The sequence below is a fragment of the Pseudorca crassidens genome, chromosome 3 (assembly GCF_039906515.1).
Source record: "Pseudorca crassidens isolate mPseCra1 chromosome 3, mPseCra1.hap1, whole genome shotgun sequence".
Classification (NCBI taxonomy): Eukaryota; Metazoa; Chordata; class Mammalia; order Artiodactyla; family Delphinidae; genus Pseudorca; species Pseudorca crassidens.
In genome coordinates, this window is record NC_090298.1 from 123,127,105 (window position 1) to 123,141,224 (window position 14,120).

The following is a 14,120-nucleotide window of genomic DNA, read 5'->3' on the forward strand; positions in this document are numbered from 1 at the left end:
CCCTGTGCCTGGACATTCTGAATCAGTCAGCTGGGGATGATTTAAGACATTTCTAGACTCTGAGGATCATCCAGATTTGGTAAACCATGATCTAATTCCACGCATCCTTTCTGCTCCACTTCCCCCCCCGCCCCCGCAAACAAAACGGAAACCCCACCTGGGCCCAAGGTTCCCGCAGCATCTACCATCTCCTTCATGGTTTCTTCCCTAGTCCCTGCTTACTCATATTTTAGTTTATACCAAATATTCAGATGAATATATCAGGCATTCTATTTAGTACAAGAGGTAGGATAGTAGTATGGATTTTAGAATCATAAAGACATGAATTCAGGGACTTCCTTGGTGGTCCAGTGGTTAAGTCGCCATGCTTCCACTGCAGTGGGCACGGGTTCGATCCCTGATCAGGCAACTAAGATCTCACATGCTGTGCGGCATGGCCAAAAAATAGAAGAAAAAAAAAAATAAAGCCATGGATTCAAGTCCAAGTACTACCACTTACTAGCGTCTGACCTCAGGCGGGCTGTTTAACCTCTCTGGCTTTGGTTCTCGCATCTCTGAAATGAGGTTTATTACCTTCATCATAGGTTTATCTTGAAGAATAAATGAGCCAACATACGGAGCGTCCCTGGAACAGAGCAAATGCTAATCCATGTCCGCTGCTTTTATTATTATTTCAGTTAGTTCCTTTGCCTCACATTGAACCCAACTAATGTTGTCTCACTGAATATTAGCCTAAGAACAGGGACATCCACAAGTGTCACCCCTAAAAGGCAAAACATGTCAACACACTGAGGCTTGGTGGTGAGGGTAGTGCCCGGGGTTCCTGTGGAGTGCTTTCTGATCCCATACATGAAACCCCATGACACAGACTGATAGAATCAGATAATGATGGCCATCAATAACGATAACAGAAATTATTATTTATTTTCATAAACACAGAGTCCGTGCGTCCTGCTGAGTTACACACATCACATGCCAGCATTCACTTGTGCGGTAGTCAATCAATGGGGGATTGCAATATCCCCTCGCTGAGACAGGAGGGGGAAGGGATGGAGTGGAGGTGGAGAAATTACCCACACCAGAGTGACACATTCACAAAGTTAATCTAATCCAGGGGCCGTCCCGGTGCCACTGCGAGCGTGTGAATATGGAGTAGCCTTGATTGATTTTGCACTGCAGTAGCTAAACACTTCATTTTTATTTGCAACAAATATAAGGAAAGGAAAGCTGAAGCTGTAAAAGCATTGGCTATGAAGCCCCTAGAGCATCAATACATCATAAAATGAAGTCTAGAAAAATTAAAAATGGGTACGGGAAGACTGTATCTGTGTCCTAAGAGGCCTCCGTTGTCGAGCAGAAGCCCAAAATGAAAACCTAAGGCAGTGATGGCCGAGCCTGACTCAACCAGTAATTTGCCCTGTTACTGGCCTGGGATTACCCATTCTCCTGGAGTGAGCCTTATCACACGGTCACCACGGAGGCAGCAAAAAACACAAAGGCTGTGTCTAGACCGAACACATTTCATTCTCGGTTCTGCCTCTCAGAGCCTCAGTTTCCTCTTTTCTTAATGGGGATAATCACATCCAGATCACCAGAAATAGGGAAAAGCAATTCATGTCCTACTTGCCCCCCAAGATCCCTGGGGGCATTAAATAAGACACCCCCCCCCCAGCATGAAAGGCCATCTATCCCTCAAGATGCATGTTGAAAATTCCTTCCTGGTCCTATAGCTCTCTCTTTCTGTTCTCCCTCTGAAGCGCTATGGCAATCTTCTGTGCTTTTCTCGGGACACTTACCCGATCCGGTGTTTCTCAAAGTTGGGCCCAGGGATCACCTGTGTCAGAATCACCCGGGGATTTTCTAAGGGGGATCTGGTCAGTGATGTTATTGGGTACAACTCAGACCTTCTAAACCAGAATCCCTAGTGATGAGGCCAGTGCCTGTGTTCTAAAATGCATCCCAGGAGACTGTGAGGGCACTGTGGTTTGAGAACCACTGCTTGAATTAATTTCATGTTGCAGCGACTTGCAACATTCCCCTCCTGGCCCCTGGAGGACACAGAGCATGTTTCACTCATCTTTGTAAGACCCGCTCTGTAGTATGTACTTCGCACGTTGCCTGGTGCATAGAAGGCACTCAATAAGTAGGATAAAAAATACATTGAAAAGTTCTACGTGTCAGATGCTATTATCCTCATTGTCTAGATCAAGGACCATGCAATAAATAGTCCTGGATGATGCTGAAGGGCAGGAGCTGTGGGGTCAGATAGACCTGGGTTCCGTTCTTGGCTTTGCCACTTATTATCTGTGAGGTCTTAAGCCAGTGCTTACCTCCCCGATACTCTGTTTACACACCTATAAAATGGGCATGATGCATAAGCCATAGGATTGTGATGAAGAACCAACTATAAAATATACAGAAAACTGCTCAGTGTGGAGTCTGTCCCTAGGAAGGGCTGAATCAATGTAGTTGCTTTTATTGGTAAACTTAAACCAGTGGTCTGTTTAATCAGTTCTCTAGAAAACAGATCAGGCAGTTAAACTAGTTGTTTCACAAAAACGATCATTTTGGGGAAAAAAGTGTGTTTAGCCAAGCTGTCTAATCCCATGACCTGCTGGCAATAATCCTCAAGAAGTTCCCTTCAGAATTTGGAGCTGGTGAACGCTCATGTCGATTTGCCATGGTGTCTCAGACTGTGGCTAGGAGGGTGTCTAAACTGCCATCAGTGGGATGTGTAAACATCAGGGTCATTCTAGGTGGAAAAATCACAGGAAAGTCACAAGAATGTGTGTGTCCTGAGCTGAGAGAAAGACAGAAGCAGTCACCGGCAGAAGGCATGTGTGTAAAAACATGATATAATTGAATCTTTTCTCTAAAATATAGTGCATCCATTGTGTGCTCAACCTGTGGCAGAAAAGCCTTTGCAGCCCTCACCCTCGCCGTCCACTCCGCCCAAAATCTAGCTCCTACACTAAGAAAGCTTTGCCGAAGAATTCCGAGAGACACTGATAATGAAATTCCCCTGCTCTGCAATCATGAATTAGTATTTTCTTAGGATGTAGCTGTAGGGAATCATAAAGAAAAGCGTCAGATTTGGGGTCAGATGGATTAGGTTTGAATCCCAGCCCCACCACTTTCTAGCCATGAGATCTTGGAGCAAACAACCACTTGTCTACTCTGAAACTCAGTTTCCACTTCTCTGTAATCTATTCATTTGACAAACATACCCTGAATACCTACCATGTGCCGGAGCTACAGGAGAGGAGACGCGTGGTTCCTGCTTTCACGGAGCTTACATTTCAGGGGAGGGGGAGGGGAGGCCGACAGTGGACTAATGATACATCTGGCCAGGAGGAAAGTTAAGAATAAAGGGGCAGGGTAAGGACACCGAGAGTGAACGGGAAGATGTGAGTGTGCTACTTCCCCTACAGGATTCTAGGAGAGCTTCTCTGAGAAGGTGGCACGTAAGCAGAGACTTAAATGAAAGGAGGGAGGGAGGCTTTGCCTGATCCAGAGAGGATAACCGAACCCGAGAGAGTTACTGTTAGGACAGAATGATATAAGGGTACACAATCCAGCACCTGGCATATAGGAAGCACTCAAAAATGTGGCTATTATTATTATTAATATTAGCTGTAAGGAATATCCATTAGAAAACCTGAGTTCATTACATCCCCTTCATTTTGGGGAGTTATGGTGTCACAGGTTGGAAGCTCACACCTTCCAGACAGACTCTGTGTAACTCTTCTGTAACTGGTTCAAAAGCACATTTCCACCTGGCCTAGGTTCCCAGGGCGCTGGCAGCCAATCCTAACGAGGGAAATAGTAACTCCAGGCTCATTCTGCACAAATAAGTACGCTAGGTATGACTTCTCACCACCCATCTCCCCTCCCGGGCTGATTAAGTTACACGAACCGTGAGTTTCCGTTGCCAAGAAAGGGCTCTGAGGTCTTCTTAGCTGTGGGTATTGGGAGGTTGGAAAGAAGGGCATGGAGAATCTTGCTAAGTGGAAGTACATAAGACCTCAAGGTGAGGTCAGAGGTCAGAGGTCTGGAAACTCCGTGTGTGAATGTGTTGGTGAGAGAGAAAAAGGGAGGGAGGGGGAGGGAGGGAGAGAGAGACACATGCATACACCCTGACCTAGAATAATAATGGCACTAATTATTAAGAAAAGCATTTAAAATGCCCAATGTATGTGTCCAAGTTGAAGAGCCACAGCTCTTGATTTTCAATCCCAGCTCTGGAACAAGCAGTTGACAAACACTGGGCAAGTCATTTTCCCTCTCTGAGGCAGCATCAGGTTGAAGGGCTCAGGGTCCCATAGATCAAGGTTTGATGCTTAGCATGATCTTGGGCATCTCACTGAAACTCTGTGAAGCGCATCTGTTCAATGGGTATTTAACAGTGAACTGTACCTCATGAAGTGGCCAATGCAGATACAGTGTGCAGCATGGTGCATGGCAGATAGTAAATGCACAGTAAATACTAGATCCCAGCATCTTCACCTGCCTTCCTACTTGGCTGGTCTGAAGATGAATCAGGGAATTAAGTAAGTAAACACTTTGTGATAAAAATGGTATTTTACAGGGCTTCCCTGGTGGCGCAGTGGTTGAGAGCCCGCCTGCCGATGCAGGGGATGTGGGTTCGTGCCCCGGTCCGGGAAGATCCCACATGCCGCGGAGCGGCTGGGCCCGTGAGCCATGGCCGCTGAGCCTGCGCGTCTGGAGCCTGTGCTCCGCAATGGGAGAGGCCACAACAGTGAGAGGCCCGTGTACCACACACACACACAAAAAGGTATTTTACAGCTTATAAGGTGTTATTATTAAACTATCATCACGATTATTGCTTTGAATGTTATAATATTAAGCAGGAGATGTAGTGTCCATAGAAGTGCTTCTCAAAGTCTCTCTGGGTAATGAGTGATTGGATTTGAAAGGCTATCTTGCATGAAAAAAGGAAAAACGACAACCACATTCGTACTTTGAAAAGCTGAACCTCCCAGCACTGAAACAGAACAAGTTCATTACTCAGTGAGGATTAATTAGCTGTTGGGTATTATTAAACATTCTCACTTCCAAGATCCACGTAGAACTGGAAACTATGAAGTGTACGAGAGGTACAGGGAAGTACCTGTACCTAGTACCTAGGTACTAGTACAGGGAAGTACCTAGTACAGGGAAGGAAACTAGGTACTAGTACAGGGAAGGAAACCTAGGTACTAGTACAGGGAAGTACCTAGTACAGGGAAGGGAAAAAAAAGCCACAATTGCTGGCGATGCAAATGTCAAGAGCAGAGCATGTTAGTAAATTATGGTCTGATTAATATCACATCAGCTCATTCTCTGTTTGGAGTCATTGTTCTGAAACTGGTTTTCAGGGTTGCCTGGTTCTTCTACCACTGGGATCAAAGAGAAAGCAGGCTGGCCTTTTCAGTGTTTGCACTGAAAGAACACTGGAGTGTGGATGTTTACACTGAAATGAGGATACTTGAAAGCCTAGGAAGGTAGACGAGATGAAATCAGATACGAGTTTTACAATATGATAGCAAATGTGTCTCATGAGCTGGTACAATAACTTGAAATGACTGAAAAGTAACAGAGGCTCATAAAAACCAGAGCGTGGAGGAGCCTTAGAGATGATAAGAGTCCAGGGATAACAGATCCCTTTGTCTCAACCACCAGGGGCTCAGGATAAAAATGCAGATCCCTCTGGACCACGCAACTTGCTGAAGAGAATCACTGAGGCTGCATCCTGGGAATCTGCATTTGTAACTGGCACCCATGGTTGCAGAACCACTGACTTTGTCCAGTCCTCTGCTCAGTTGCTTAGAAACTAAGCACAGAGAGAAGAAATGAGATTCACTGGCCCCGGGTCACAGATGGTTAATAAGGACGCAAGAACCAGAACTGGGGTTTTCTAAGTCCCAGCCACTCCTCAGGGCCTCCTTCCATGTTTGACATGTACAAGTCCACTTCATAACATCACTGTGTCACTTTGGGGACAACCTCTGTTCTAATGGAGCTTACATAGAGTCCTTCTCTCTTCTTCATCATGGGAATGACATCCTCCCGGGGGCTAAATACAAGTATACAAAATCCCACTGGATGCATGGACAACTGGAATTCATAGTGGGGACTAGAGATGGCACCTGAGAAATTCCATCCACATAGCGAACAAGAGCAAGGTAACATCTGGGCAGAAGTTCACGTTATAAACTTCCCAGTGGTGCCTAAGCCATCTGTTTTCTCCATACGATTGCAAAGTCCGGAGGGGTGAAAGACTATCTTGTTCCTTTTGTATCACCAGTACTGTGCTTGCCACTTGGTAGACATCAGTGAATAGCTTGAGGAGTGAATACAAGAGTATAAAAAGTGTATGAAGAGAAAAATGGGAATTTTCTCAAACACATAGGCCTACTATCACTAGGGGGGAATAACAGTCATGAAAATGATGATGATGAGAGTAAGACTAGAAACCATCAGCAGGAACTAATATCACTGAGTGCTTTCTCTGAGTGAGACACTACACAGGCTAAGCTCTCTATCACACACAATACTGTACTGAATCTTCACAACAATCCCAGGAAGTAGCGACCATCCCTCATCCCTGTTGTGCAGACGTGACACGGGAGGCACAAGGACTTTAAGTAATGTGTCCAAGGCCACCATCCAGAAAGGAATGGAGCCAGAATTCTAACCCAGGACAGAGTGACTCAATGTTCATACTCTTCACTGTTCTTTCCTCCAGTCTCAAAACCTCTGAGCATTTAGAGCATCGACCCAGTCTGATAAGGTAAACTTGTACGGTTGTTCTCCAGGTTGAAGGCATAGGCGGACGAGAGGAAACAGAGCAGCCAATGCTCGTTGGCCCAGAAGAAGCTCAGTAGAAGACCAGGTACCCACTACTACTGGGTACACACACGACAGCCTAGCATTATGGGCCGCAAAGAGTCTGTGCTCAAAAAGCATCTGCTGAATCAACAGATGAACAAATGAATGAATGAATGAACAAACCAACAAGCCAGCTGATCAGGCACACGATGATCATTCAATTCCCACATTTGCCTCTAAACATAGGACGACAACCTCTTTCCCCACAGGTATTGATACTTTAGTGTCTCTTCGCAGTTTTTGGTTTGCAGTAGAGCTGCTGGCATCTGAAAGCACATATTTTACCCAGTTCTGGAAGCGGCTAGGGGCCAGGGCTGGTCCCAACATGTGCCTGGCTTTACCGTTCACAATGAACACTCCAAAACTAAACTCATCACCCAGTCCCAGATCATTTTCATCTCTATCTAGAGAGCCTTCCTTTAAAAGTCCGCTTTTAGAAATCCATTTCTAACACCATTTCCCTAACAGACATATCCCAATCTCCCAGAACCAAATATAATTTCTCCCTCCTTCGATCAAACTGCAAACTCTCTGACTCTCATTGCATTTATCTTACTCTAGTTACTGTCATAAACATTTGCATACTAGTCCTACCCATCCTCTTTCCTTACCAGACTGTGCTTTTCTGGACAGCAGGAAGGAAGCTACCAAGACTAATAGTAGAGATCACTTCTTGCGTACCAGCCATGGAATAAGGGCTTTTCATCCTCACTGCATTTTAGCCTCAGAAACCCACACACAGTAAGGTACTAGGTTCACTGTTTTGCAGATGGAGAAACTAAAAATAACTTGCACGACAGAAGTTCAAAAAAGGGAGTGACTATGTGATAGTCTGGTAAGTGGCAGAATTTGAACCCAGGCCTGTTTGATTCAGAAGTTCATGTTCCGAATCACAAGACTCCAACTTCCTATCTGGGGAGTTCCATGCCTGTACCTTGAAGGTGCTCAAGACATGTTAGATGATGCAAACAGACAGAGGCTAAGAACATAGTAATGCATGGCAGTGACCCTGCAGGTAAGTCCTCAGGGGCAAAAGGAAACGTGGATTTATCGCCATCAGAGGTTGGTGCCTGTCCTGTTCCTTCACCTACCACCAGAAACTCACGTAGGCGGGGCCTCTGCTTGACCTCCCTCCCTCACACCTGAGAGGGGCAACCTATAGCAGCAGTCAGCACGCAGCCAAACTTCCCCTCCACTTCCCCTGACCTTGGTTGCCAAGGAAACTGAAAGAAGGTGGAAAACCAGCCATTGGGCTCACCCGCAAGGTGGTGATGGTGGCAGGATCCCGCAGCCGGCCCTCCTCATCTTTCAGGTTGTAGCCTTCCGGCCTCTTATCACGCTCGCTGACTTTCCACAGCTTCACAGTTTTATCTGCGGAGGGCAACCAGAGGAAATCAAAATGACGGTGAGAGGAAACTGGTAAAGGAGTCTTTTTTTTTTTTGCGGGACCCAGTTGGGGGCGGTTGCAGGGAGAGGTGATGGTCACGATGGAAGGGACTGCTAGGGAAACTGGCTCATGTCAAGGGCTTCAGTGCATAAATCTCAAGGCCTCTGAAGGCAGAGCTCATGTTTCAAAGTGAAAACATTTATTGTGCTGAGACAAACGGTTTCCCTGACAATGGGCTGTTAAATCTATAGCTTACATTTAAACTGGATCATTCAATAATATATCCTGAACACTGAATAAGAGTAGTCGCAACATACGTAGAATTAACGATGTAACCATGTTAGCGCTTTCCATGGAGAATTTACTTAATATTCACAATAACCCTGAGATGTAGGTCCAATTATTATCCTCATTTCAGCATCCCACCTCACTAAACACTGTCCCTAGCATGACCTGAAAGGCCCTCCGTGACCTGCACCTCTACGTCCTCACACTTTATGATCTCACTGTCTACCCCACTCCCTGCCACTTCCTGTGCTCCTGCCACCCGGTTTCCTTACAGCTCCTTGTATAGGTTAATCCCACTCCAGCCTCAGGGCTTTTGCACTAGCTGCTCCTCCTGCCAGGAAAGCCCTTTACCCTCTTTTTCACAAGATTTGTTCCTTCACTTTGCTCTCCTCTGTTTATGTCCCAACCTCAGAGGGGGTCTTTCCTAACCAACCTACAGAAAGATGTTTTCCTCACCGTTCTGTATCCCCTCTTCCTGCTTTATTTTTATTCAGAGTACGTTTCACTCTCTGGCAATTTAATTATCTCGTCTCCCTCACAGTAATTTAAATATCATTGGAGGCAGGGATTCGGTCTGTCTTGTTCCTCACTGTATCTCCAGCACCTACAACAGTGCCTGGGGCATAGTGGATGTTCAAGAAATAGGAGTTGGATGAATGAATGCATCTCATTTACACAGTGCATCTTGTTAGCGGTACTCGGGGAAGTAAAATGAGAAGGAGATTCATCCAAATGCTTTCCCCTTGCAGTCTCTTTTCTGAGTCCCCAGCTGGAAATGACCTTTCTCAGTTCTGTACTGTCCCAGGACTCTACACCACTTGGTGACCCCTGTCATTCTCTACAGCAATACAACAGGGGTGAGGACTCCAATGCCTACAAGAGGTAGGCAGTGCCCGGGGAATGAGTGAAAGGGGGCGGGGCATCGGGGGAGCTGGAGATGGCATGCCCCACCTGCAGTCTTTTGATTCCATCTTTTAAAAATTGAAGTAGAGTTGATTTACAATGTTGTGTTAGTTTCATGTGTACAGCATAGTGATTCAGGTTATGAATCAGGGTTATGTACATACATAACTCAGGGTTATGTATGTACATACATATATACACACACACACACACACACACACACACACATATATATATATATACACACAGATATATATATCTATGTATACTTTTTTCAGATTCTCTTCCCTTATAGATTATTACAAAATATTGAGTAGAGTTCCCTGTGCTATACAGTAGGTCCTTGTTGGTTATCTATTTTATATATAGTAGTGTGTATAGGTTAATCCATTTTTTAAGGAAACATGTTTGGGCCAAACAGATCATGTCTGTGGTTGCAGGCCTTTGTAGGCCTTTCTTATCAGATCCTGCGTTCATTATTTGTGCTAACTTCTCTTCTGGATGGCAGACACTCGACGGCTCCTCTGCGTCTTGCTCTGTGCCTACACAGGGTGGCTTTGGAAGCAGACAACCTTGGGTCCCATCCCGACTCCAACGCCAGCCACCACGTGGCCGAGGGTTGGGATTCACGTGCAGTAGGCGCCTAACTAGTCTTTGGGTGACAGACAAAGGGGAGTAGCAGATAAAGCAGAAGAAAAGGTACAGAGTGGCCAATTAAGTTTGAATTTCAGAAATATGAGTAATTTTTTAGTATAAGTATGTCCTCAATACTCCAATCTTACAAATAGAGATAGTTAACTTCTCTACACCTCAGTTTCTTTATATGTAAATTGGGGAAAACAGTGTCGTCCTCATGGGGCTCTTTGAGGATTAAATGAAAGAATGCATGTAGTGTTTAGCCCAGTGTTGCACTTCTAATAATGGTTCACAAATAGCAGCTGTTGTTAGAATTAGCAAACTGGGCAACTGTTCTGCAATAATAAGATGTTGCTCTGACAGCGTGAGCTTCATCCCATGATGATGTCAGCACATCTTACTTCCTGTCTGTAAGGCTGTCAGGGGAGGAAAGCCACCCCTGTATCCTGCCTATATTAGGATTCCCTTGCTCCTCTGCCCCTCATCTCCCTCCTCCATCTCTCCTTGGCAAATGCCTTGTCCTCAGCGGTCTGAAATGCACATTATGAAGTGGGCTTCCTGCAACAATTTGGCTGCTCTAACAGAGAAGGGCCCCTGTTTCCTAATATGTGGGCATCACTTGGACTGGTCATGTCTGCTGGCACACCTGTAAAGTCTACTAAGTGTAAGATTTGTGCATTCAGCCCGGCTTGTACTGGGACAGAAGGCGAAGAAGTCTTTCCCAGATGTTGGGTTGAATTTAGAATTTTCTATCTATACTCTTCTGGTCCTACCCTCTCTGAATATAGGCTGCATAATGACCTGCTTTTTAGGTTGAGAAGATGAAACATGGGCCATATGTATTCAGTCATTTGATTAACTACTAATCAGAGATCAGAGTAGATTAGCTACTGTGGCTTAGAAGAACCCAAATCAGTGAATTTTAATACTGATTATTTTCTATTGCTGGGCTTTGGAATGTAGCCCATCCCAACTGCAAGGCAATTCTTCTTTTATGTTTTTCATCTTAGGAATGATAAATTGCTATACAGAGAAAGAGAGAAATTGGAGGTAAAACATAAAGAATAAAAATCCCTAAAATCCCTGCAGTCTGGGACAACCATTGTTAACATTTTACATAGTTCCTTGTAGTATTTTTTTCTATGCCTTTTTTTGAAGAGGGGTACAAACCTATAACAATATCTCATATATAGATTTTACATTTCTCATTTTATTTTCTTCTTTTTATTACACAACTGGTACATAAAATTGTAGAAAATGAAAATGAACACAAAAAAATTAAAAACTCCTTCAATTCCAGTAGACAAAGACAACTACTATGAAAAATTTATGTATATCCTTGTATTATATTTGTGTGTGGAATTATATAACTTTTTAAATAGCTTTTAATAGATGTATCATGCTATACATAGTTTATAATACGCTTTCTTCCTATTTACCTATCTATACCAACATCTATTTCTACAAATACATAATGTATTTGTATTTTATGTATTTAAAATACATAAAAGAATTAGTTAATAATTAAAGAGAGAATTAGTTAATAATTAAAGGTCTAGTAATGGGAGATTTATTAATAAACTATAGAAAAAAACATACAAGGGAATACCATGCAGTCATTGAAAATGTTATGGTATTTTAGGAGAAATATTTCATAATTAGGAAGGTATTCCTGTTATTATGTGTTATATTATTATATAAAAAAATCTGGTTGCAAAACAGTTATAGAATATGTCATATTTTTGTTAAGAAACAAACAGATTTATCCATGCCTCTTTGCTTTTCTCTTTTTTTTTTTTTTGGGTTCACGGGCCTCTCACTGTTGTGGCCTCTCCCGTCGCGGAGCACAGGCTCCGGACGTGCAGGCTCAGCGACCATGGCTCACAGGCCCAGCCGCTCTGCGGCATGTGGGATCTTCTCAGACGGGGGCACGAACCCACATCCCCTGCATCGGCAGGCGGACTCTCAACCACTGCGCCACCAGGGAAGCCCTGCTTTTCTTTTTAAAAGACATTAATAGTGGTTCTCTCTGGATAGGAACACTTTCCTTTGTTTCTCTGCATTTTCTAATTTTTTTACAATGAACACTTATTACTCTCATAGCATGAAAAACAAATTAAGTATACCTTTTCCTCTCATCATAGGAATTAAGATAGAAGTAGACATTCTAGGTAAAGCAATGTGCCTTCATCTGGCAAATAATTTTAAGGTCTATCTTTACAACTGAAGGTTGGTTTTATTTTGCATTAAAATTTCTAAAGCTGGGAATGTATTCTAGCAGAAGATAAAAACTGTACCCAGCTATAATGAGATAAGCACAATTTTTTTTTAAAAAAAGATAATTGATGGTGAATTCAATTCAATTCCCCATGGTTGGGGTGCCTGGAGTTATTCTTGACTTTATTATCACACAATTTTTCTTGATTCAGTAGCTTGAAGCTTTCTGGATAAAAAAGTCTGAGGAACATGTGGCTGTTACTATGAGTAATGGCTTTTTCTTTCTTCTGGCTGGCTCTCTGAGTAGTTTATCATTACTTGTGGCAGCTTTTAAACACAATCTTATCATCTATCTTCATTTTCTCTTTGGTACAGTAATTCCAATTGTCTTCCATTAATTTTTGCATGTTAACCTATTTGGCTTAAGGGGGATTCTCAACCCCAATATTAGTATAAAAAAGAAAATCACATATGAGCATGGGAATTTTTCTTCTAAGAATCATTTTGAGATGCTGTTGGCATATGAAATAGCATCCCAAATGGGAAGATAATATCCTTGTTAATCAAAAAACTATTTAAAAACTCAATTAACAGAACATTATGCTATATAATTAATCTTCATTGTATTTCACTGATTTCTTTCCCATCCCCCCCACAAAGTAGTTAATATGTCTTTTATGTCTTTGAAGTTTATTGTAATAATCAATAGGCTACGTTTCATAATATAAAGTAAGCTAGCTATAGAAGATAATCAGATGCTTTTTCTCTGCCTAAAGTAATTAAGTCAAAATCATCAGAAGTTTCTTCCATTCTAAGTTGTGTTGAATCTGCTGAGCCTTTGAGGGAAACTTAAACAAAACTAAAAGGGAAGAGACTGAAACAAATCATGTGGCTTGACTTTTGGGAAATCAAGATCAAAAAATGTAAACAAAACAATAAATGAGAAAAAATTAAATTACTTGGAATCTGGAGAAACAGATGAGTGGAGATCTGGTCATGTTGAGATAAGCTATGCTTGAATAACCCTAAACTGGCTATTTCAGAACTGTAACTTTATAGATTTATACACTGGTTTTTTCATTTGAGGGATTTTTTTGGTTCATATGCATTAAAAACTTTCCCCTCCTGTTTTTCATAAGATTAAAATAAAACTCATTGTGAAAACTTAGAAAATAAAAACAATAAGTTTTTATTTTCTAAGTTTTCACAATGAGTTTTATTTTAATCTTATGAAAAACAGGGGGGAAATTTAAGGAATAAATTGACAAGTCACCCATAAGGCACAGTCAAAATTAATCATGATAAACCTTTCAGTGTGTTTCCTTTCAGTCTTTAAAAATGTTAATATATGTTTGATCGTAGTATATACACAGTCTGCATTTTTTTTAACTTGACATAAGAGCATTACCCTTTCTTAATAAATGTTGGAGATAGGCAGAAAGCAAACCTCTTGTTTCTTGATTTATATTTAAATGTGTACTCCTCAAAGACACACACACACAGGACGATGAATCACTCCCCAGCTTATTTGCTTGGGAGATGGTGTTTAATTTGTATATACTAATCCTCTAATTGTTATGCTATTCAATTAGCACCCTTTCGTATATGATTTGATTCTGAATTGTTTTGAGTGTAGATGGCCTCTTTCACAGCAAGGGTATTAAGAAGTTTTAGGGTTGGTAATTCCACTGTGTAAAGGTTTCCAGATTAATACAGAATCGGCTTCCGTGTTCAGCCCCGAACATTCTCTCTCTCTGACCTATTTATATCGACTCTCCCTAAACCAACAAATGATATA

At 42.5% G+C, this 14,120-nt stretch overlaps 1 protein-coding gene across 6 annotated transcripts in view; it reads right to left on the minus strand.

Annotated features, from left to right (window-relative positions):
- PPP2R2B (protein phosphatase 2 regulatory subunit Bbeta) overlaps nucleotides 1-14,120 on the minus strand; it is a 456,159-nt gene that overhangs the window by 90,804 nt on the left and 351,235 nt on the right. For all 6 annotated transcript variants that reach the window (XM_067732169.1, XM_067732167.1, XM_067732168.1 and 3 more), the window contains one exon: nucleotides 8,150-8,262. In XM_067732169.1, the coding sequence (XP_067588270.1) occupies nucleotides 8,150-8,262 (113 nt within the window). The remainder of the gene's footprint in view (nucleotides 1-8,149; nucleotides 8,263-14,120) is intronic.